The sequence below is a fragment of the Ovis canadensis genome, chromosome 19 (genome assembly GCF_042477335.2).
Source record: "Ovis canadensis isolate MfBH-ARS-UI-01 breed Bighorn chromosome 19, ARS-UI_OviCan_v2, whole genome shotgun sequence".
Lineage (NCBI taxonomy): Eukaryota > Metazoa > Chordata > Mammalia > Artiodactyla > Bovidae > Ovis > Ovis canadensis.
The window spans coordinates 49,917,920-49,943,585 of record NC_091263.1 but is presented as its reverse complement, the minus strand read 5'-3'; the positions used below and the strand labels follow the sequence as shown (position 1 = coordinate 49,943,585).

Genomic DNA, 25,666 nt, shown 5'->3' with positions numbered 1-25,666 from the left:
GTTGAAATAGTTGGGTAAAAGATAGTGTTAATAAAAGTTACTGTGAAAAATAAAATAAAAGTTACTGTGGATGATACCCAGCAAGTTTGAAGAGGGTTTCAAGAGTGAGAGGTTGGAGGTGAGACTGTTAATGACTGGCAAGTGATGTGTGGAGGTGCGGGGCTTGGGTAGGGCAATGAAAGAACCAGGGTGTTTTAGCAGCTTCATTCTCTCTCTCTTTCTCTGCCTTCACTCATTTTACCTAATATCAGACTGAGGTTAACTGTGATTTTCTTTCCTTTCGTACACTTACTCTTAGGACTTACAGTTTGGCATCTTGGTGTTCCATGAATACTAAAAGATATTCTGCTCCCCATTTCAAAAATAAAGACATATCAGAAGAGTTTTTATTTATGTCAACTAAAGAAAAGTCTTGGTAGCAACTTTCATGTTGTAATCATTCTCAATCTGAAGTTCATCAGAGTTTTGATATATTAAATTCCCCTGAGGTCAGTATTGCATTTGAACATTGATTAAAAAAAAAAGAGACATGTATTTTCTTTATGAAAAGCCTATCTGTCTTGTCTTTTGATAGAGGTTTAACATAAACAACATTTTGGGGTTTAATGAAAATGTCACCTTCCCTGTGTCATGGATTCACACTGAACCCCAGGTGTCTGCGGAGAGCACGCTCTGAAGAACGGATATACCCCAAGACCCTCAGACGACTTGCCTTTATTTCCTTTCACGCAGCCATGAGACTAACATGTTTTTGTTCCTGTGCAGTGAAATACTCTGGTGTGGCTCAGATTCAAATCTAAGAAAGATCAGAGTTAATAGAAAACCAAATGGAAGGCAGGGGAGCTGCCGAAGGAAATAAAAGTGTTACTTTGTGGCCTCTTAGGCCAAAATTGCCTGCCAGGGAAGTCAGGAAGCCACGCTGGGTGCTTTGTACCTCTTCTGTTAGTTAGATTGTTTTTCGTCGGAGGACCTTTACAAAATTTCTCTTCTGCTGCTGTATTTTTAAGAAATAAAAATCAACATACGAACATGGAGGGTTATGAAGCATGAAGTTCCATAAATATTTATGCTGAGGCACAAAAGTGGACAATTCCTATTTTCTTGACATATTGGGGTCGTATTTCACTCTTGACCTCTTGAGTTGAAAAATACAAGGAGTTAGTGTACCCTTTTCTTTCTTTTCTCTTTCTTATTTGTTTTCCATTTCTATAATGAGTTTTAGATGCTTGGAACTGCCCTGTAAGGTTCATGTAAGTTTCAGTGCACTTTATTTTCTATCCTGGCTTATAAATATGGCTTTAGAAGTTTGTACTCTCACCAAAAATAACATAATTTATATCCAGTTTTAGTTAGTCGTAAGCTATTTAATGTGTGTGTGTGTTAAAATTGAAACTAAATGTTGTTTTTGTCAGGGCTAATAAGTAGGATTGTTTCTAAAAGCGTATTTTAAGTAGTCTTTTGATTTTATTTTGTCCCTCACTTAAAATCTTTGGTTCAAAACAAATGTTTTTGCCCTTTGAAATTATGTTAAAGAAACTTACGAAGTAATCATACATGTTCATTGTGGAGAATTTAGAAAATGCAAGTGGGCAGAAAAGGCGAAAAATCACCTGTAATCCCACTCTGTTTTTTCTGTTCTTTTTGTAACTATTGATACATATAAAAATAGTCTATTCAGTTCAAAGGAAGAAAATGTATTTAGAAAATTCTGAAGTATTGGTAATGTTTTTCTGTGGAAATGATTAATTTTTGGCATTTCCCCTCTTCTTGGGTAGTTTTATTTACTTTCTACATAATGCCAAAGAATGGTAGATGCAGTTTGGTCGATTAAACCTAAAATCAACTTGGAAAAAAATAAACTAGAGCATTTTGTGTCCCCTCTCCCACCCCTGTTGATTCCAGTTGATTAGTAAAGTTAATGCGTGTTTTTGCCCTCAGATTATTTATGTTTAGTATGAGAGAAAGCAGTATATTTTCAAATACTATATGGTATAAGTTAAGTGAAAAATTTTCAATTGAAAATTTTTTTGGGGGGGGATGAGAATAGTCAGGAAATAGTTTATTTGGAGAATAAAGAGAATCTTTTGAGCTTAAAAAAGAGAAAGTGTGATGGGCAAAAGTTAAGAATTATGGAAATCAGAACCTACAAGGGTGTGATGAAGATTTCTAGTACAAGTCAAATAAGAAAAGCTAGACCCCAGAAGGCGATGGGAATGCTTGAGAGTTCACTGACACAGCTGGGACCACCGACTAGGTGTGAAGCCCCTCACCCAGACCACTGCTCATCCCCTCCTGGAGCCAAGTCTGGAATGAACAGCCCAGTTGGGATGCAGAATGGCACCCTGTGCTGAAGGCAGTGCAATTAAAGGGATGCTGCGCCGTGGTGCAGGCATGTGTTTGGGTCCCTGGCTCTACCTTTTCCATAGTCTCGGGGCTTTTCACGTGTCATGCCATTTCTTTCCTAAATTGTCAACCTCTGCCTTGCTGTTACAACTTTCCCTCATCCTACGTACAGATATCTTTACCATCCTAAACTGTCTCTCCTAGTGTCTCCCCCAGCTTTCCTTCGGAGTTGTCCACGCTTGCCCATCTCTCTCTCTGAATCACTTGTGAATTCACTGTAATTCAGTGTGAATTCACTCTCCTGGCCCAGCCCTCCACTGAAACCATTCTTGGGACCTTCACTAATCCTAATGTGTGCACGGGTTGAGACTCGTGACCCCCTGGTCCCCTTGACTGTCAGCTGTTGAATAGCATTCTTGGTTGCTTGCAGTTTAAATTGATCTTAGCTATCGTGTGAGAAAAAAGGTTGGTGTTTGGAAAGTTGGCAGACATTGCTACTTTCTCTTTCTCCCTTGGTTTGCTTTGGGTGGCAATGTCCCTAACCCTTTTCTTGATCTACATATTCTTAGCCTTCCTAAAAGAGGGTGGCCATGTCACACAATGATGGCCAAATGGATACCCACTAGGGGGCATCTGAAAAAAAAAAGAAGAGATCTTTTCTTCTTGCCTGGAATCCAGTTGTGTGACCGGGTCATGCTGGAGGATATTTGAGTCACATTACTCATGAGGCAGCAAGCCTGTGGATAAAAGGCCAGTACGCCAGCACTGGCAGAGAAGAAAGAGCATGGATTCTAGCTCACTTTTGTAGAGGTTCTGCACTAAATGTTGACCAACATACTTGTTAGGTGACAACTTAATGTCATTTATTGCCCAAGCCACTAGTTGGTGTTTTGCTGCTTTATCCAAAAGAGATTCTATAATTGACTCAGAATACTGTTTGAGTATAGAATAGATGGAAGACTGGAGAACGAGGGAAATGAATGGGAAGGGAAGCCATGGCAAGGACTACAATCAGGCCTGTACCTTAGGGTCAGTGCAGTTAGGATGCTGTCCCCGGCGCTGCCTGCTGACTGCCCCTGGACCCTGGACCTTGGATGTTGCTCTCCCGGTAGCCCCAGAACAGTACTGTCCAACAGAAAGATCCTGTAAGACAATGGTGTAATTTTACATTTTCTAGTAAAAGTGAAAAATAAAAAGCTAGCTAGATGATTTTAATACATGTTCTCAGTCCACATGCATCCAGAGTATTAGCCTTTCGACATGTAACCAGGTGAAAGAATTACTAACGGGCTAGTTTACAGTATTTTTGGACACTAAAGCGTTCGGCATCCTTGGTGTGCACTGTGCTCACAGCAGCTTTCAGTTGTATTTGCGGCTGTGCCAGTGGCTAGTGGCTAGGACTGGCCGGGGTCGCTCAGGATGCAAAGCCTTGGGTGGGAGGAGCTGACAAGCGAAGCCTAAGCTGGTGACATGGCCAGGGAGAAGAGTGACTGACACCTTTTGTTTTCTTCAGTCGGGGAGCCGCTCACATGTGAGAATTGAAAACTGGGCAGCCACAGAAGACCAGTGTTCACTGCAGCAGTTTTTCCTTCTCGTATGTCTGATCAAGTCTTTTTGTCTGCTTTTTAAGAATGGATGTTCCTCGGGATTCTGTTCTTGACCTTTTGACCTTCCCTTTTTGCCTTGCACTTAGGTAATCTAATTCACTCTCTTGATTCCACTTACACCACTTAATGCTGATGATTTCTATGTCTGTATCTCTAGCCCTGTTACTCTGTAGTTTTAGTCATACTAATTTCTTGACCAGATAGAGCCCCTTACGCGTGCCACAGACTTCTCAACATGTTGCAGTCTAAACTCTGAACCTGTTTTCCTGCTCTGACCCCTGGTCTCATGTAACAGTACTACTATATTGACCTCTTATCAGTCACCAGGTCCTTTCATTTAACCCCTGACTCAAATTTCCTTCTTCTATGAACTATATTCATGTCCTGGTATCTTCTACAGAACTGTTGTAGCACTCTTAGAGCTCATCTTTTGCTTTTTTTTGTCTTCCTCTTTGCCTCTTACCATTCTGTCTCATCTTCCAAGTATTCTCCTACCTGCTGCAGCCAGGTTCTGCCTAAACTTTGTGTGTGTATTTTATGTATTTTTTTAATTGAAGCATAGTTGATGTAAAGTATTATGTAAGTTACAGGTGTACAATACAGTAGTTTACAACTTTTAGAGATTATACTCCACTTATTGTAAATTATTGGCTATGTTCCCTGTTTTGTATAGTTTATCCTTGTCGCTTATTTTTTTCCTTGTACCTTATTTTATATCTGATAGTTTGTACCTCTTAATCCCCGACCTCTGTAACTCCCCTCCCCCAACTTCCTCTCCCCATTAGTAACTACTAAGTAGTTCTGTATCTGAGTCTGCTTCCTTTTGTTATATTCACTGGTCCATTGTATTTGTTTTTTTTAGATTCCACGTGTAAGTGATACCATACTGTATTTGCTGTTCTCTGTCGCACTTCGCTCAGCGTCATGCCCTCCAAGTCCGTCTATGTTGCCGCTGCAGGTCCTCTGCCTCAGCTCTCCCAGTTGTTCCCCTTGTCTGTGCGTTGAAGTCCAACCTCTGTGTGTGGCGCATGGGGCCTCCTGGCTCGGCCATCCGTTCAGTCTTACTCCCCATGGCTTCTGCCCTTGAACTTGCAGCTTTGGTGGTGTGGGACGGGTTGGGTGAGCACACACTGTGGATGCTAAGGAGACTGTTGCCCTGAGCTCCCGCTTTCATTCTTGGGTGCTTTTCTGCTTCCGCTCCCCATCGTGCCCTTTTCACCTTTCTTCGTCAGCTAATTCTTGCGCATTTGGAAGGTTCTCTGAAGGCATAATATCTGACAGTTTTCGTTTTCCCTCAGCCTGGAAGTTGGACTAAATACCCCTCCTTTCCATTTGCTATGATACTTGTCTCTGCCTCTTTAAAGTTTTATTCTGTTTCTTGCCATGCATTGTTGAAACTGTTTGTTACGTGACTGTGGGTGCTTTGGGGTCAGGGCAGCTTCTTAGTCTTCTTTACCAGGCAGTTTCTTGTGCCGTATCTGGCTCCATCTGTTTTTATTGAACTGAATCAGTAAATGTGAAAGGAGGCTATGGGTGGAAAGATAAACTGGCCTGAATTGCAAATAGCTTTGCAGACAAAAAGCATTCAAGTGATTGATGAATGAAGAAAAACAGGGTAGATTATATTGTTTTGTAAGTCTTGTCAGTTTGGGGAGAAAAATGATGTGAGGTCGTTAATTCTTTGTTATCCTTGTTATAGCAATTGGAGCGCATCCACAGAAAGTACTGTTACTTCTGAGCTACGTTTCAGAGGTGATATGGCCATGTTAGCTGACTCCATGACAGCTAGAATCACATCACATACCATCTCTGTTCCTTGTGTCCTGGGGTTGCTGAGGCCTACATCTGTTCTGTGTGTGCTTTGCTTTTGTTGAGGTGAATATGAAGGAAGGATTTGCTAGTGTTTATGCCTAGAGTGGGGGTTGGCAACCTATTGCCTATTGTTATTAAATAAAGTTTTATTGGAACACAGTTGCATCATTCACATACGGATTACTATCTTTGGCTGCTTTTGTGTTCCCACAGCGTAGTTCAGCTGTAGTGGCAGAGATCGTGTGGCTTGCAAAGTCTAAAATGTTTACTGTTTGATTGCTTATATAAAAAGTTTGCTGATTTGTACCTTTGTCGTTGCTGTTATTTAGTCACCAAGTCGTGTCCAACTCTTTGTGACCCCATGGACTGTAGCCCATCAGGCTTTTCTGTCAGTGGGATTTCCCAGGCACAAGTAGTGTGGATTGAGTTGTCATTTCCTTCTCCAGCGGATCTTCCTGACCCAGGGATTGAACCCAAGTCTCGTGCATTAGCAGGCAGATTCTTCACTGCTGAACCACCAGGGAAGCCCAGTTTGTACCTTAATATTAAGAGCTGCTTAGGAGAATCCCAGGGACAGGGGAGCCTGGTGGGCTGCCGTCTATGGGGTCGCACAGAGTTGGACGTGACTGAAGCGACTTAGCAGCAGCAGCAACAATATTAGAAAGACAAAGCCTTATATAATACCCAAATTGGGTAGTAATCTCAAATTAGGAATTAGGAGACTGCAGATTGAAAATGGCAAGTATCCTATTTGATGGTATGGTTTTCTTAAATTTCTTATTTTTGTTTCCATTTTGCTGCATGTGTTATTGAAGAAAAAGTGTCCACATTTTTTATTGTGCCTCATATATATGAAATGCATATTCTAAAAATTTTTAAATTAATTTCCTCAACCGTATACAAAACACTGAACACCAGAGTCAGGTGTGTGAATTCCAAGTTGGAGGAAAAACATTGTATCCTTGGCAGACTGCTTGGTCTGTGGAGGCTTAAATGTAGGAATTCCATTATAACAGTTTAAAATGCCAGTTTATATGTCTCCCTCCCTGTTCCCTGCTGCCTTCTGTCCTCCAGTGGGCAGAGTCCCTTCTGATATGACCAGTTCTTTATTGCTGTTTCTCTAAAGATACGTGGTTTACTGAAAGCAGAGTCCTGGATGTGTGAGATTGAGGTGCTGTGTAACTGGCGCTGGCATGTCCCCAAGGATGATGTTATAGTTGTTTGTTGACTGGTCTAGTCAACAAATGGTATGGACCAGGCAGGATCTAAGTCTACTCAAATGCTGGAGCAGGGCCTAAAAGTGCCTGGGGTTACTGCTCAGCTGTTGAGTGGTGGGGAGGTCAGGGGTGCTGGAGCTGTGAACAGGTTGAGGCTGGGAATGGAGTGGAATGGAAGACTGGGGTAATCAGCTGATGTTTCAGTCTTGCCTCTGTCATTGTGTATTACTCCAGCAAAGCTAAGGCACTTCGGATTCATTCCTCAAGCAGACATGTTTGAGATGGCTGTCACGTGAACGCCAGAGGCCCTGCTAGGTGTTGGGAGTTCAGAATGAGTACATGAGCTCCTTCCCATGGAGGGGTATATAGGCGAGTGTGCTTGGAGCAGTGAGGCGGGAGGTGGGAGGATCCCCAGAGAACAGTGCATATCCATGAATGCTGTGAGTATTTTAGGTTAAAAAAGAAACAAAACCAGAAAACCCTTTTGATGTCTTGCAGGGAGCACTGTACATTATGCTGTTCTTTAACTGCGTTTTTGCTTATAAAAAACATTTCCACTCTCATAACAATTACTTCATTTTAAGGATATAATTAAATTTGTGTATTTTAGGTTGCCTGCCTGATTCGAGTTCCTTCTGAAGTAGTTAAGCAGAGGGCACAAGTATCTGCTTCTTCAGGAACATTTCACATTTTCTCTAACATCTTATGTCAAGAGGTGAGAACATGTGTGTTTTTTATGGCTGCATCGAGTCTTAGTTGTAGCATGAGGGATCTAGTTCCCGGACCAGGGATCGAATCTGGGCCCCCTGCATTGGGAGCACAGTCTTAGCCACTGGGCCACCAGGGGAGTCCTGAGAATATGTTTCTAAGCTCTCGTATTGAGTGTATTTTATTGTAGCTGATAGGAACATTGTGGCCCTCATCCCAGGAGCCTTAGAGCTTAAGGCTAAATTTACTGTCCGATTATAGCAGCTATTAATGCTGAGATTATCTTTGCCTTTCCATTGTTTTCAATTTCTTATTTTCATTTTTCTTTTTCAAATTTCTAAACCCATTAAGTATGTGTCCTGCATTGTAATTGGCCTGTTGTTCTTTTGGAATCAGAAAAAGAATAAATAGTGAATATATAAATGAATAAAGATGTATTAAAACATCTCTGCAGAATTTGAGAACCATGGAAGAGACCTGTGGTAATGACCTGACACTAGTGACCCCTGTCATAATGTTTGTATATACTTGTAATTCGTCTTATACTGGCTTGTGTTAACCTGTGGGTCAGAAACCATGCTTGCTGACCATGTGACTGGGGACCATTGAGCTGCTTTTCTTTATAGTTTCTACAGAAGCCCCCCACCCCCCATCTTTTTTTTTTTAATGGAAATCAATCTCATGAAAATTTCATTGAGTCCAGGTTTTAGAGTTATTTTTAATGATCCATCTGTCACCTCGATGAGGAGATATTGAGTATTTAATCTTGTGAATGAGCTCAGTCCATGATTCCCTGTTGAATCATGTGGGTAGTTAAATAGATCAAGGCTTGTCCAGAGGTATTTATCACTTTTGAGAGATTATTTATGAATTTATCATGTCTGATGATTGAAAATACAAAATATAAATATAATTTTGTTTTTATATGAAAGGATAGCATTCTGTGTGCATTTACTTTTGAAAATATGTTTATTTAAAGCATCTCAAGTATTTTTTTTCCCAAGAGACGAAATGTTGAAAACTAGTAAAGCTTAGTTGAATTGTAATCAGCTTTATTATTTTATTACAAATGATGTTCTCATTTGAAAGGAAGCTAACCTGAGCTTTATGTACCTTAGGCCAGTTTAGCACCTTTAACCTCTTGGAGAATTGTGGTCATATTGAATATTTTAAAACTCAAACTTTAGAAAAGGTTAATCTGCTTTATGCAGAATGTTGTTTAGAAGTCTCTGCTATTCTGACTTTCTGAGCTCTTGGCTTTTTATTTGTTTCAGGGCATCCAAGGATTATATCGAGGCTACAAAAGCACTGTTTTAAGAGAGGTAACTAACTAAATTTCTAATATTGAAGTATAAGAGAATGATACGCATTGTTCAATAAATTTATTTGGTGAGATTGGTTTAAAAAATTACAAAGGGAAATTATCGATCACTGTGTAGTCTTTTTTTTTGTTTGTTTAATTTTTAAGGCATGGGATTAAAAAAAACTATTTTTTCTTTTTGACTGGTCTGGCTGTTTGTGTGTGGGCTTTCTCTGTTTGTGACGAGCTGGGGCTAGTTGTGGGGCAGGGGCTGCATGTTATGGAGGCTTCTGTTGATGAAAGAATGGAGCCCACTAGGGCGCACAGGCTCCATAGCGTTTGGGCTTCAGTAGTTGCAGCACATGGTCTTAACTGCCCCATGGCATGTGAAAACTTCCTGGACCAGGGATCAAACCTATGTTGCCTCCATTGTCAAGTGGATTCTTAACCACTGGACCACAGGGAAGTCCGCTGTTACCTTGGTTCTTAAATCTGGTGACTGGGTAGAATGAGTTGGTCCTGCTGAAAGGGCAACCCCAATGGTCAGAATGACCCATCCTGTAGCTTCATTTATCTAAGGTGGCTACGTGGCCACCACAGCTGACATAGTAAGAAATAGCTACTAAGGGCAAGATGTCAAGTTAATTACTGTAATGCACAAAATGAGTGACAAAATGGTCATGAAAGAAGCACTCTGGGTGTCTCAAAGGCTGTTTTTATATGAAAAATTGTACAGTTAGCTCCTGTCTTCCAGATGACAAAACACGATGTTTTAGAAAGTTCAGTCTGACCTGGAGAGCTGGCCGGCCCAAGAGTCTCAGTGCAGTGTGTCTTGGAGAAGCCTTCTAGCTTCAAAATTCTGAGGTTCAATATGTGGTCAGTGTCTTTTTTTCTTTGGTTGAAAAAAAGCAAAGTATTTTAGTATGTATATTACTATAGAAAACATGTTTTAATTTTTTATTCACATACAAGAGGCAACTTTTTTTTTGGGGGGTTTTTGTTGTTTTACTTTTTTTAGATTTTTTTTAAGATGGGAAGGATCATTGCTCTACAATGTTGTGTTGGCCTTTGCCATACAATGCAAATCAGTCATAACTCTCTATATATTCCCTCCCAGAAGAGGCTATTTTGAGGTTTAAAAGTTGATTTATAGATAAGGTGGCATATGGAATATAAGAGAAGTCTTTGTTTGGCTTGGGACATAAGTTGGTTTCTTTTTTTTTTTTAATGAGTTTAAATCCTAGACTTTTTTTTTTGAGGTGTAATTTACAAGTGAAATTGTGAGGCATTTGAAGTATACAGTGTGATGATTTGATATAGGTATACATTGGGAAAAGGATTAGGACATAATTTTTGATTAAAATGCAAAAGAGAATCTGCATACCTCTCCTGAATCCTTGTTTTCTGTTTGGATTTCCCTTGGATGCTAAAATGTCCTCATTTATAAAAAATGTGTTTAATTTAAATACATATTGTTATAATTAGCAGAATATTGAAATTCTTTGGAATCTGAATGTTATTCCCAGGTAGTTTTTTATTTTGTCTTGTTTGTTGTTAGTATAGATTACAATCTTCTTTATGAAATACCAGCACTGGTAGGTGTTATTTGAAGCTTTGATTTCTGTGAAGTAATAACCTTTAGTGCAGTGGCGGTGTTGATGTATATCTTTGAAAAACTTCTTTTGAAGGCAGACTGAATGTTTCAAAATTATTTGTGTGAAGATGACTTCTGCCTTTCAAAATAACCATCTTCATTCTGTACTTGTTTTCTGACTCACTAAGCACTTGTTATTTACTCAGGTTTCACCTGGGTGCAGGAAAAAGCGAGGTGGGCAATAAGTCTCTCTTTTATTTTTCTGTGAGATGCCGAATGAATGAACATTTACATGCCAGAGGATACGCATTGTGCATACAAATAGGTAAAACATGGTTACAACTGCATTCTGTTCTTTTAAAAATTTGTTTTGACGTACGTCACACTAGTAATTAATTTCTAGGCTGCAGCCCTTGCTAAAAGTGTGACCCTGCTGAGACGACTTTGTTTACTCAAAATGGCAGTGGTTTACTGAAAATTTAATTGGGGTCTTCTGCATTATGCATTTTAATAAAAGATCCTTCAGAATTGATTTTAGTTGAGATATTGCTTTTGTACAGAGTCTCAGAGAGAATGAGAGAAGAGTTATTGCCAAATGAAACATAGCTGCTTCTCAAAATGAGAAAAATAAGTGATGTATCTTCTTTAAACAAAACTTTTGCATTATATATAGTTTCAGTTTTTACATGGTTCTGACATGAGTATAAGATCTTTTCTCCAAGAGCTTGTTTGATTGTTTCAATAAGAAAATACATTGACGCCTTCGTGAGAGTCAGGAGAAAGCTTATACATTTATTCTGTGTGCGTTTTTTGTTTAAAATCGTTTCATTTCCCTCACAGTAGCCCATTAGAGTGAAATTGAAGTTTGAATCCATGCCTTATAAGATAGATTATGTGTGTTCCTTAGGTTTTGTGAATGCTATCACATGGTTTTTTCTGCATTTGATGTTTGTGGAGATTGCATGCTTATCCCTTATGTCCTCCTAAATTATTTTAGTTACTGTGAATTTTAGACAGAGTCTAAGCAAGGTCAACCGATTATACTCTTTATCTCACCCTTTCAGTATTCATATTCCTCATGATCTAGGCCAGATTAAATGTGGCCAAGCATTGTGGGGCAGTGCGGTTATTTCAGTAACATGGAAATGGGGAGTAAAGTCACAGCAGCCTCTGTAGCCGGGGTTTCAGAGGGTCCATTGACCTAGACATAGCATATTAAAAAGCAGAGACATTTCTTTGCCAACAAAGGTCTGTCTAGTCAAAGCTATGGTTTTTCCAGTGGTCATGTATGGATGTGTGTACATGAACTAAGCATCAGGGTCTATAGGAGGCACCTCATGTGGATCTCTTCATTTAATTCGCTTGGTAACTTCAATATAATTAAAACCCTCAGTTCACAGTAAAGGAGTAAACTCTCTCTCAGATACATATTCATATGCCCAGTCTCACTTAAAATTACAGTGACATCACTTCTGCCTCTGAGATTGCTAGTACCATTGGTGAGGAGTGTAAAAGTGTTAGCCACTTCAGTTGTGCCCGACTCTTTGAGACCCCATGGACTGAAGCTTGCCAGGCCACTCAGTCCATGGGATTCTTCAGGCAAGAATACTGGAGTGGGTTGCCATTCCCTTCTCCAGGGGATCTTCCGAACTCAGGGATCAGTCTTTGTCTCCTGCACTGCAGGCTGATTCTCTACCATCTGAGTCAACAGGGAAGCCCCAGCTGTAAAGTGGCTGCTCCTAACTGGCTTCCGCACAAGAATGTGAATCCTTTAGGGCAGAAGTGTTCTATGTGGTGCCCAACACACACAGCAGGCACCTTTAAAAAGGAGTAGAATGTGGGGAGAATACCCATTTGTTGAGCTTAATTTACTGAAAATGACTTGCCTCTCTGTTTTCTTTTGCTACAGAAATTCCTTTCTAATTCACATCCAAGGTCGAGAGGCTGCGCTCCATACAACTTCTGGGTCAGTCAGTTCAGTTCAGTTCAGTTCAGTCACTCAGTTGTGTCTCTTTGCGATCCCAGGCTTCCCTGGCCATCAACAACTCCCGGAGTTTACTCAAACTCATGTCCATTGAGTCGGTGCTGCCATCCAACCATCTCATCCTCTGTCATCCCCTTCTCCTGCCTTCATTCTTTTCCAGCATCAGGTGGCCAAAGTATTGGTGTTTCAGCCTCAGCATCAGTCCTTCCAATGAACACCCAGGACTGATTTCCCTTAGGATGGACTGGTTGGATCTCCTTGCAGTCCAAGGGCCTCTCGAGTCTTCTCCAACACCACAGTTCAAAAGCATCAGTTCTTTGGCGCTCAGCTTTCTTTATGGTCCAACTCTCATATCCATACATGACCACTGGAAAAACCATAGCCTTGACTAGATGGACCTTTGTTGGCAGAGTAATGTCTCTGCTTTTTAATATGCTATATAGGTTGGTCATAACTTGTCTTCCAAGGAGTAAGCGTCTTTTAATTTCATGGCTGCAGTCACCATCTGCAGTGATTTTGGAGGCCAAAAACAAAGTCTCTCACTGTTTCCATTGTTTCTCCATGTATTTGTCATGAAGTGATGGGACCAGTTGCCATGATCTTGGTTTTCTGAATGTTGAGCTTTAAGCCAGCTTTTTCACTCTCCTCTTTCACTTTCAAGAGGCTCTTTAGTTCCTCTTCACTTTCTGCCAAAAGGGTGGTGTCATCTGCATATCTGAGGTTATTGATATTTCTCCCGGCAATCTAGATTCCAGCTTGTGTTTCTTCCAGTCCAGCATTTCTCATGATGTACTCTGCATATAAGTTAAATAAGCAGGGTGGCAATATACAGCCTTGACGTACTCCTTTCCCAATTTGGAACCAGTCTGTTGTTCCATGTCCAGTTCTAACTGTTACTTCTTGACCTGCATACAGATTTCTCAGGAGGCAGGTCAGGTGGTCTGGTATTCCCATCTCTTTCAGAATTTTCCACAGTTTATTGTGATCCACACAGTCAAAGGCTTTGGCATAGTCAGTAAAGCAGAAATAGATGTTTTTCTGGAACTCTCTTGCTTTTTCCATGATCTAGTGGATCAGGGCCCTGCCCATCAGAACTAGACTCGAGTTTACCCCTCAGGCAGTCTCTTCCATCAGGAAGCTTCCATAAGCCTCTTATCCTTCTCCATCAGAGGCAGACAGAATGAAAACCAGTCACAGAAAACTAGCCAATCTGATCACAGGGACCACAGCCTTGTCTAACTCAGTGAAACTATGAGCCATGCCATGTAGGACCACCCAAGACAGACAGGTGATGGTGGAGAGTTCTGACAAAACCTGGTCCACTGGAGAAGGGAAATGGAAAACCACTTCAGTATTCTTGTCTGAGAACTCCATGAACAGTGTGAAAAGGCAAAAAGATAGGAAACTGAAAGATGATCTCCCCAGGTCGGTAGGTGCCCAGTATGCTACTGGAGATCAGTAGAGAAGTAACTCCAGAAAGAATGAAGAGACAGAGCCAAAGCAAAAGCATCACCCAGCTATGGATGTGCTTGGTGATGAAAGTAAAGTCCTGAGGCTTAGGATATATTCAGAATATGTTAACTGTGGTTAATAGTATTCTTGGTAACTGAAAGGGCTTTTGACAGGAAATGTCATCTGACTGTGGAATGCCACTGTCTCTTACCAGCTCTTTGCCCTTGGCAAGGAACTTAACCTCTCTGAGCTCACCTTTGCCTGTGTGTATTTGGAACCTCATGTTGATTGTTCTTGCTGCAGTCTCTTGAAGGAGGTATTAACAGCAGTATGGTCTGCTAAGACCAGAGATGAAGCAAGCTGCCTCTAGGCTGTGAGGTTCTTGAACAGGGATGCAACCTTGTTCTGTCTGCACGTAAACATGTGAATGCCGTCTCATGATGACGAATACACACTAGTTGTGTGTGAACCAGAGGCTTACTAACTGTTACTGCTTAAAGAGCTTCTCAGCTCCCAATTGGAGAGTGTTTTATCCAATTATCTTGTAGAATGAAGTTGTTTATTCAGTTAACAAACTGCAACCTGCAATTGATTTTGTTTTTGCTGGCTACTTCTGTAGGAAAAACAACATATTGGTTATAGTAATGTACAGTTACTTTAGTTGATGGTTGAACTGAGCAAAATTACTAATGTAAATGGGTTGGAAAATTTTTCATAGTTATTCTTTTTTAGGTCATGTTGATAATTTACTGGAATTTTTTCTCCAAATAAGCTTACCGACTAAGAGGAAGGCTTTCTTTGGAAGATTGCAATAGTTGAATGATTTCTGTTGAAAAATGTTTTCAAGCAACTGTGGCTAGAATTGTTGTTTACCATTCTTAAATCTGTGTACTATTTCCTGCCTTCATGATAGTAAGAAGAGAAAGAAAGTATTCTTTGATGAGAACTTTGCTCCTTCTATCAAGGCTTTGTATCTGTCTGTGTGTGTGTGTGAAATTGTTTCCTTGGCTTTACCTCTTCCTTTCTCTTTTGATTTGCTTCAGTTATGTCTGACTATATGTAATTATGCCTAGTCTTCCCAGGCAGTCTATAAGATCCACATGAAGATAGCAGTGGGGTTTTTACCTCTTTGTGTTATGCGCAGGCTCTGGGGGTAACACCTGCCACAAAGTCAGTGCTCAGTAATTATTTGTTGCTTTTTTCATTCCTTTAAGTTTGGTTGTGTTTTGTTCAGATGCTGTTAGACACCGTGACCATTTCAGAATGCTGGGGGAACTCTAAGGGAACTTGGAATTATGCTGGGTTGGGACTCAGCCTTTGACACACTACAGTAGAAGATCTTTGCATTAGAGAGGTGATGAAATACCAAAGAGTATATCCTTTTCTAAGGTTTCTGTCTTCTTAACCCTTGAAAAAAATAGTTTGTATAAAGCTGGTTTCATTAGAAGAGTAATTAGTTCCCCCCATTCCCCTACATCTTTAATAATTCACTTTAAAGGGGAAAAAGTGATTGTAAATCTTTCCAAACATTTTTTTCCCCTGAACTTTTAATGTGAAATTGTTTTTCAGTTAAAATCCAATGCAAACATATTGAACCTTGTTTTAATCCTACATAATTCATTTTATTAACTATGACCAAATAGAACATCTGTTAAAATTCCATAATGTTAGCTTCATGGGAAAAGAAAAAAAAAGTCCGTTTGCTCTTGGAATCTGTCCATTGTTTTATTGTTGAGGCTTTCAGTAAATGTGTAATGAGACATTCTTATTAATGGGAATATTAAACAAATGAAAATGAAATACTGCCTTTAATCACAAGCGGTTTATAAAATGAGTCACCTAATTACATTTACTTTAGTATAACTTTACCGTAGAGATGGTCTATGAGGAATGAACAATACTTCATTCTTTAATCCAGAGAGTAAACTTGTTACTCCTCAAATATGGATTTCAGCCTACAGTTTTTCATCATCTCTTAAATAAACAAAGTTTTAGAAAGAACAATTTTGTAAAATTATCTTAATGTAGAAAGATTACTTTAGCCCCTCAGTGCATATTTTCTCATGTTTTGTTTACATGAAACCAGCTGCTATTTACTTTTCTCGTTCTTAGGACAAATTTCATTTGCACTGTACAGTTTTGAAAGGGCTACATATTCCATTGTTGCATGGTGGCCGTGTTGTCTGGAAGGGATACCCGTTCATGTCTTTAGAGCTTCCGGAGAAGTAAATTAATAGCATGAATCTTCAGTGGAAATGTAAGAAAAGCTGTTGAATAAAGGTGGAAACTCTCTCTTCCTTTTAAAGGTGGAAACTATTTCTTCTCTTTAAATGTTAGCATCATATACCATAATATTGAAATAGCTGTGTCTAGGGTGTTTGTGCTTTTTCATCTCATGTGAAATATCCTGTCTCTTCACATTTGTGTTAATTTAGATGGCAGAGTGATTGTAAAGAACAGAGGGGCTGACTACAGTGGCTGAACTAAAATATGGTTGTCCTTAAAACAAATTTTTTTCTCTTACAAGAAATCTGGAGATGGTCCCTCTAACACTGGTGTACTGGTTAAATGATGGACATCTAGGAACCAGGCTCTCTTCATTCTGCTTGCGGAACCCTAGTACTCTGGCAGAATTACTCATGATTATAGAATGGCTGCTGCACTTTTGGGCCCGTGGCCCTTGTCCAAGCATGAAGTGGGAAGGGCAGGAGGTGTTATCTGTCACTCTGTTTACTTAGAAGACAAAGGTTTCTTGGGCCAGGCGTCTAAAGCTCTCCTGAGTTGCATGGGCATTGAGATGTTTGTATACATTGTGGTTTTTCTGTGTCGTAGATAAAGACAGGCACAGAGGGTGTTGGGACTACAGATGCTGAGTCACCAGCCTGCAACATCTGCTGTGTTCTCTCTATTGTAGTTCAAACTGAGTTGCTTCAGAAGGGAAACAGTCTCATAGTTGGGGATCCTGTTGTTCACATTCAGATCACGTCTGGACTACAGATTTTTGGACATTTAATTCTACTTTGTAAATTTTGAAATCTGTTCTTTTTTTCTGTCACCTTTTTTTTTGGTGAGCGTAGTGTGGAAGCTCTTCTTCTAAAATCATTTGTCAGTCTGTAATCTTTAATCTGGAGATGGACTTTACTTCAAAATTACTTATTTTTCATACATTTTTTATTTTAAAGTGAAGATCTCAGAATACCTATAGTGATATTTGAAGTAATAGCTAACGCTGACCAAGTATTTACAATGTTTCCGTGCTACATTCTTAACATACCCTCGCATACCCTTACACTAACCCAAAACATGATTCATTCTTTGTGGAAACTGAGGCTTAGCAAGGCTGTGGTTCGTCCAGAGTCTCGCATCCAGTAAGGGAGGAAACTGAGGACTTGAACGCTCATGAAATTAAGCCCTGTGGTGAGCTATGTATTTTGCATTTTATACACAGACAAATTTTTCAGGAGAAGAAAATCATATATTTAAAATTCAATACTCTATATTTTTTATTTTTTCTCATTTTTTAAACCTTTAAGTAGATATTAGTGCCAGGAGTTTGGGAAAAATAAGTTCTCAGTGGCTAAAGGTTTCCATGACATGAAAAGTTAATCAGAGGACGTAAATGGAGACTCCGTGTTGATAGAGATGTTCATGGTGAATAGTGGCCTGTAGGTGCACAGTATTCCGTATGTCTGCATGATTCGTTCTCACATTCAGGTGTCACTTCACGTGCCCCTTCTCTGAGGGGCCTGATGTGACCACGCCAGCTTACATATACACCTGCCAAAACCCTGCCCGGTTACTTGGTACCCTGGCAGGTACCATTTCTTATTAATGAATTTGCTGCTGTTCTTCTTCCTTCCTCTCTTCACTGGAAGATACTCTCTTTTGAGAGCAAGTGCTTCTTGCGTGTTTTCTTCCCTACTGTTAGTCCAACACCTAGAGGAGTCCTTGACGTACAGCACACTCAGAAAGTATTCAGCGAATACAAATCAAGTACTTAATCACACATTTCAGAAGTAGACTAGTTCTAAATACTTAGATATTTAAAATCTCCATCAGATGCCCAGACTGAGATGTATGTGGCAAGAATTACGGAGTCCTAACTTAATTCCCAGACCAGTTAGTGATTTTCTGCCGTCTGAACTTTCTGCACTTCCAGTGAGTTTAATTTTCTCCTTGTCTTTTCTTATCACATTTCCTGGTATTCTTGAGCCTTCTACAAATAGCCCTTATTTTAATTTTGTCATTTCTTGTTAAGTGTTGGTCTTATGAATATTTTATATATGTAAAACTGTTTTTGAAATGACATGTGAAAATAGCAACTTATTCATTTAGAAACTCTTTCATCAGCTATGTGCAACTTATGCACAGTGAACACTGGGTAGAAATTACTCTTGAGATGCTTAGGATTGTACATTGTCTTACTGACTGAACAAGCACCGTCTTATAAGAGATATTAAAAACTTTGTGTATGAAGAAAACCAAATGTGAAGGTAAAATCTCGAATGCTTATGTATAAATCAAGGATTGTGGTTGCGGGGAGTCCTGTAAAAGAACTATTGGAAGTGCTTACCTGTGGGTTTTGTTGTCTATAGCACATTACCCTGGGAACATACAGTGATAACAGTTACAGTTTGAATTCTGGGCTTGAATTTACTTGTGTAGTGTTGTCCAAAGAAATTTGTTTGGGTTTTCCCGTTACATCATATGGAAAACCCTGAATGAACTTTTTGGCCAACCTAGTATTTTTCTAATTTTCAGATAAAACTATAAAGTATTGACTTTTTTTTCCTTTAAACACTGATCATTAGGCTGAGGCTTGGAAAAGTTAAGCAGTGCAGCTAGTATATATGGTATATGGCAGGTCTGGAAGCAGAGACCCAGCCTGTGTGTTGCCAAAGTCGGGGTTTCTGGTTATACTTTGCTTCCTGCTCATGTTTTGCAGGTAAATTCCCTGTTCATTGCTCTCTGAACTTTTCAATAAATTGTGGGAAAGTAAAGTGGTAGTATACCCGTGAGACTTGAACCACATCTGTGAACTTGAAGTGGAGCACAATTTCTAAGTGTTAATAGGATTCTAAAAGATAGAACAGGAGCCATCTGTATAGGCAAAACACAGTGGACAGTGCTTCCAGATTAGGAATGTTGATCTCAGCATCTTCTTTCCTCTAGCTTGTATGAAGTTTGCTTAAAAATGCTTTGACTGCTTTTACCCTTCTGTCCTCTTTTGTTCCCTGAGCTTTTAGCATATATTCTGAGAAACAACTCAGTAGATGGGAAAAAGTTGATAATCTTTGGCATAAAAATGGTTTTGGTACTTAGCCACATAATTAATAGATGATTTATTGACTAGTAGAGAAGCCGAAATTGATGAGAGGGTATTTCTTTTCCTTTGTGAAATACTCTTGCTTTTTAAATTTTTTTTTTTTTTACTGTGTTTGTTGATACGAAAGTTGTGTTACAACAATGCACTCTAGAGGGCGCACAATGTCCGTGTTTTAAATGTTGGCAACGGACGCTTCAGTGTACTTGAACCTTGAAGCTCTTGCATTGGGACTTTTTAAAAAGCAATTCGAATTTAAAAATGAAAAACAAAGCTTAATAATAGCACTTTCCAATCCAAGGTTCCTAAATATTAATCCATACATCATTATGCATCTTTAAAATACAAGAGCCATTATGTATATTTAACTTACCAGAAATGAGTATCACAGTCTTAAAGTATTTCCCTCAAACTATTTTTCAATTATAACTGTAATTTTAAAATTCAGAAGAACTGGAAGATGCTTCTTATTTATTTATTTATTTATTTTAATTGGGAGGCTAATTACTTTACAGACGCTTCTTTATTCAGGTGATGAAGGGTGATATAACCAGTAATAAGAAGTGTGATACACGGTATTACTTCTTTGTTCTTCTTGTACCGCCCCCCCAAAATACATAATTTCAATCTCATCATGAGAAAACATCTGACAAACCCAAATTGAAGGACGGTGTACAGAATTGTCAAGGTCATGAAAAAGAAAGGTGAAAGAATTGTCACACCCAGGAGCAGGCAAAGGAGATAACAACAAACAAATGCAGCAGTTATTAGGGGGGAGAACTGGGGAAATTCAAATAAGGTCTATAATTTAGGTGTTTGTACTACAGCAGTTACCAGTAGTTGGTTTTGCTAATCACACTCAGTGGTTAAGTTCTTACCATTTTGGAAGCTAGGTGTAGGATGTGTGTGAACTCCCTGTATTATTTGAGTAACTTTTATGAAAGTCGATACATTTTTATTTTTACAAAACAAGAAGCTGGGAATTCCTTGGTGGTCCAGTGGTTAGGACTTCATTCTTCCATTGCAGGGGGCCTGGGTTCAATCCCTGGTTGGGGAACTAAGTTCCTGGATGCTTCATGGCATGGCCTAAAAAATAAAACAAAAAGCTGGAAAAGGAAAGAAGCTAGATTTAAACCTTGTATGAAATCATTTATTTTTGAAATGACCTTCTAAAATAATGACAATTAAAATAATAATGACAATTTAAACTTACACCTTAAATTTTTTCTTTATCTAAGTGATAGTTGGTAGCATTCAGATAATACATGAAGAAGATGTTAACATGGAAAGCAAGTCTTCTGCCCTGCCCTCCTTCATTCTAGTCCCACTCTCTAGAGGTACTCACTTTTATCGGTTTGCATTTTCAGTTCTTGTTACATCCATGTTTCTGAATAACTGTCATCTATTTCTTCATCTGTCAGTTTAGATACAGCCTCCTGTATCTAAAGGAGCTCGTAATACGCTGCTCCCCAGCCTTATCTTACCTGATAGCTCAGCTGGTAAAGAATCCGCCTGCAACGCAGGAGACCTCAGTTCGATTCCTGGGTTGGGAAGATCCCCTGGAGAAGGGAAAGGCTACCCATTCCAGTATTCTGGCCTGGAGAATTCCTTGGACTGTATATGTATAGTCCATGGGGTCTCAAAGAGTCGGACACAACTGAGCGACTTTCACTTTCAATCTTATCCTAGTGTTCCAGTTACATAAATTTCATTCCTCTGATTATTTTAGAAACTGGAGGTCATGTATTTGAGTCATTATTTCTTAATCCCACAAACTTCCAGCATCTTCTAGCTTTCTTCTTACAAGGTGAGGCTCTTCCTTTTTGACACCTTTAGATACCACTTTCTGGAATGACTTCTTGTCACCTGTGCTTTGATCCTAGGTTGTTAACAAGATAAAAGTTTTCTCCTGCTCTTCACCCACAGTCACTTCTTTCGTGGCTTTTTTGGATTGATTCTAAAAGTTGAACATCAGTGAACTAGTGTTAGTATTGTCTGAGTCTTCAGGCATGGTCACTAGGCCCTGCAGTGTGCCAGGATTAGATTTCCTATTGTGTTGGTCCTGCATTACTGTGAAAGAGATGTTTCCAGCATCACAGTTGAATAGTTTTGCATTCCATCACTTGCTAAAATTTGTACCATATTGTAATTTGCTGAATCATGGACTTCTAAATTTTTTTTCCCTTGGAGTTTTTAATCGCCTTATGGGAGGGGTTTGCCCTTTTCATACATTTGCCACAGCCTCAAAACCATGTTGTTTTTGTGGTTTTGTTTTTTTCTTCTCTTGGGAATCTTGGGATCTTCCCATTTCCCACTTCAATCCACTGTGTCTGGACTTCTCACTGCCTTCCTTAGCTGGATTCACTGTTGCCTGGAGGTGTCAGAGTACAGTGGTTCAGACCACAGGCTTTGTAGCCAGACTGCTTGGGTTTGACCACTGCTCTTCTTCAGGCAGTTCCACACCTCTGGTTCTTTACTGTCTTCTAACAAAAACATTGGAAGGTGTAATAAATATGAGGATGTGTCTGCTTTGTTTGTAAGCCTTTATTTTATCCTGATTTTTTTGGGGGGGGTCCAGGTAATTATCTTGTTCCTAATATAACTAAGGTTCTTTCTAATGACACTTGATAATAGTCATTTATAATGATTCTTTGGCCTCCAGTGTGTTAGATTGATTTTTTTTCTTGAGGGAAATCATGTTAATAAGTTATGATTCTTAGAGAATCATGTTGATCTTATCAGTTCAGTATGTATCCTGATTATATTTGGAAAATAAGTGATAAAATTTGTGTCTAGGAATCTTATAAACTGATACCAAATTTTCTAGTAAAGCTTCGCCATGTCTTTTAAAAAAATATTTTTTGGCTGTGCTGGGTCTTAGTTGTGTTATGTGGGATCTAGCTCCCCCGACCAGGGATCAAATCCTGGTTCCCTGCATTGGGAGCCAGGAGTCTTAGCCACTGGACCACTGGGGAAGTCGTAAGTACCCCTTTATCTTGATCTACATGTGATGAGTTTTTCTGTTGTTCATCTGTGAATTGTTCCATATTTCTTTTTTTATAATTAAATTTATTTTTATTGAGGGATAATTGCTTTACAGTATTGCATTGGTTTCTGTTAAGCATCATATTCTATATTTCTGTTTTGGGAAATAGAGTGATAACTAAGTTAAAAATCACTTTGGGATGAGGTTTATTTTCTTCAGTGGGTAAATTAAGTATGTATTTTAAGTATGTCTTTTGTCTAGGAGAAGATATCAGTCATATCTATGTGCAAAGGAGACAGTGATTTGTCTAATGTTGAGCAACCAAGATCTTGTGAAAGTTACACTCTCTGCTGATTTATCTGTTGGTTCACACAACTGTTTACAAAGGTTCTTTCTTCCTCCTTAAGAGTCTCAAAAAATTGTGTAGCTAACACATCTTGGTCATTAAATTTTGGACTAGTGTTGATTAAGTGTTGGACTTCCCTGGTGGCTCAGAGGGTTAAGTGACTGCCTTCAATGCAGGAGACCTGGGTTTGATCCCTGGGTGGGGAAGATCCCCTGGAGAAGGAAATGGCAACCCACTCCAGTATTCTTGCCTGGAAAACCCCATGGATGGAGAAGCCTGATGGGCTACAGTCCATGGAGTCACAAAGAGTCAGACACGACTGAGGGACTTCACTTTGATTAAGTGAAGGCATCAGAGAAAGGGTCTGGCACATAATAACCTCTGAGTATGTTCTCATCACTTTATTTTTCTGTGTTTGAAGGAGGAAATAGATAGAATTTATCCAACCTCTGCTGCTTTGCCAGACTAGGTACTTTTCACATGCTTTTCGTTTAATCTTTATAAAGTAATCATACAACGAGTCATAAATGTCAACCAAATACTTGAAAATTGTGTGCCCCATTCCCCCCCTACATGTCTAGTCATGATTCCGAGCCATTCTGTAATGTTTGTCTCTTGTAAACAACGTTCTGAGCTAACAGATAGTTGCCTATTTAATACCAGTGGGATACTGACATTCAGTTGTGTCAGTAACTTGATCTACATAAAATAATACAGTTAACAGAGGGCAGAGTTGGGTTCTGAATTACTTGAACTCTTATGCTCTTTTCATATCAATGTGTATATTTTCTTTTCTCTTTTGGGGGTGTGAGTAAGTAGGTTTTAGAATGAATAGTATAGCACTTTATTTTTCTTTTCTTGTCCCTCTCCAGTATTTTATTTTGAAAAATTTCAACCTACAGAGAAGCTGAAACATATGTTCTTTTTCCAGGATTCACTGATTTACTTTTTGCCCCATCTGTTTTGTCCGTCTTTATACAGTATTTTCCTGAAACATTTTAAGTACAAAGACACAACCCAGGGTAGTTCATCATTAAATATCTAGCATATGTCTCCTAAGAATAGAGTCATTCCTGTCATAACTATAATACCATTATCCTTTCAAGAAATGTAACATTGATACATTCATATTATCTGATACACGGTCAGTTTTATAATTTTCTTCTATTGTCCCAGTAATAAAAACTGTGCCTTTTTCTTTTTGCAGGATCCAGTAAAGGATCACACATTGTGTTTGGTTGGTCAGTTTCCTCAACCTCCCCCCGCCCCCACCTTGCCTTCCCCATGTGGCGTTGACATTCTCTTAGAGTCCAGGGCAGTTCTATAAATAGTGCCTTAATCTGGAAGTTGCATTTCCTTCTGAGTATATTCAGATCATATATTAAATTTTGTGAGTGTGCATGGATAATACATGGATGATGCTAGGTACTTTTGTTGCGTTGTATCAAGGATTACATAGTGTCTTGAACTTGGTGAAACTAAATTTAATCATTTGATTACATTGGCATTCCTTACCTTTCTGTACTCCAGAGGTTCATTTCTCCTTTGTTTTGAAAAGTATTCCACGAGATACTGGGGGGCTTCCTCGGGGGTGCAGCAGTAAAGAATCTGCCTGCAATGCAGGAGATGTGCAGGAGGCCTGGGTTCATCCCTGGGTTGGGAAGATTCCCTGGAGAAGGAAATAGCAACCCACTCCAGTGTTCTTGCCTGGTAAAGTCTGTGACAGGAGGCGGGGGCCACAGTCCATGGGGTCTCAGAGAGTAGGGCACAGCTGAGCACGCATGCACGCTGTGGGGTAACAGTTTGAGCTAATGTGATTTTCCTGTTCCCCAATAATCTTTCACCCAATAGTTTTAACATCTGTGAGTGCTTCTTGCAGGAAGAGTTTATTACATTGGTGATTGCAAAATGCTGATTTTCTAAGTACTGTCCTTTTTCTTTTAATTTATTTGCTGACATTCTTATGTAAAAAAGAGCTTTCTTTAAAAAAACATTAAAGAACTTTCTTTTACTAACCGCTCCCACCCCCCACCTAGCTCCCTTTTTTAGTACCCCTGTGGACGCATGGATTCTTTTTTTTGTTTTTTACATTTTAACAGCTTCATTGCGATATAATTCATGTACCATACACTTCACTCATTTAAAGTAACCATCTAGTGGGTTTTAATCTATTCACTGATATGTGCAGGCTTCACCACAGTTGAGGATTCTTTAATATTATAATTGTAATAATTATAATCCCTTACCATTATTACTCTTTCTGATGCTCTTACTGGCCTGAATTTGTGGTGGGAGCCTCTTCACACTTACTGTTCTTAACGTATTTCCTTGTTAGTCCTTGGGAATCTCCTTATCCCCATCTTTGTACTTGCCCTGCCCATCCTATAATCAGCTGCCTCTGCAAGGAGCCCTTGACTGTTTTCAGTGGGGAGTGGTATTTAGAAATTAAGTTTGGGATCCTAGGTATTATTACTGCATGTGTACTCTTTTCATTGAGCAGAAAAGCTTGTAAGAATTAAATACGTTGCTTTTATTCCTCCTTCTCATTTTCCTGTATTTGTCTAAGGTGAGAACAACGCGTAATTATTATTTGTTTTGTTTTTTAAATCATCATACTGCAAAACTGACTTCTTTTTGGTGTACAGAGCTATACATTTTAACAACATGTATTCATTCGTACAACCAGCAGTACTTTGGGAATACACAATACTCGTGTCATCCCCCAAACCTGTTAGCCCTTTGTAGTCGTTCTCGTTTTCCTGCTTCTAATCCCTGGCAACAACGGATCTGCCATTTAAATGGAGTCATATATTATACCCCTTTTGGGACTAGTTGCTGTCACTCATCAGAGTGCTGTGGAGATTCATCCCAGTTGCTGTGTGTATTGGTAGTTTGTTCCTTTGGATTCTTTCATTGTTTGGATTTACCACAGGTTGTTTATACATTAATCCACTGAAGGACTCTGAATTCTTTTCAGTTTGGGGCTGTCATGGA

The 25,666-nt window shown here is 39.3% G+C and overlaps 1 protein-coding gene across 7 annotated transcripts in view; it reads left to right on the top strand.

Moving 5' to 3' along the window:
- Positions 1 to 25,666, top strand: part of SLC25A26 (solute carrier family 25 member 26) — a 143,901-nt gene that overhangs the window by 21,249 nt on the left and 96,986 nt on the right. For 6 of the 7 annotated variants that reach the window (XR_011250896.1, XR_011250897.1, XR_011250898.1 and 3 more), the window contains 2 exons: positions 7,590 to 7,694; positions 8,962 to 9,009. The exons of the other annotated variant lie outside the window; for it this stretch is intronic. Coding sequence is in view for 3 of the 6 variants with exons in the window: in XM_069561849.1 (XP_069417950.1) it covers positions 7,590 to 7,694; positions 8,962 to 9,009 (153 nt within the window). In the remaining 3 variants the exon portion in view is untranslated. The remainder of the gene's footprint in view (positions 1 to 7,589; positions 7,695 to 8,961; positions 9,010 to 25,666) is intronic. 7 annotated transcript variants of the gene reach the window in all.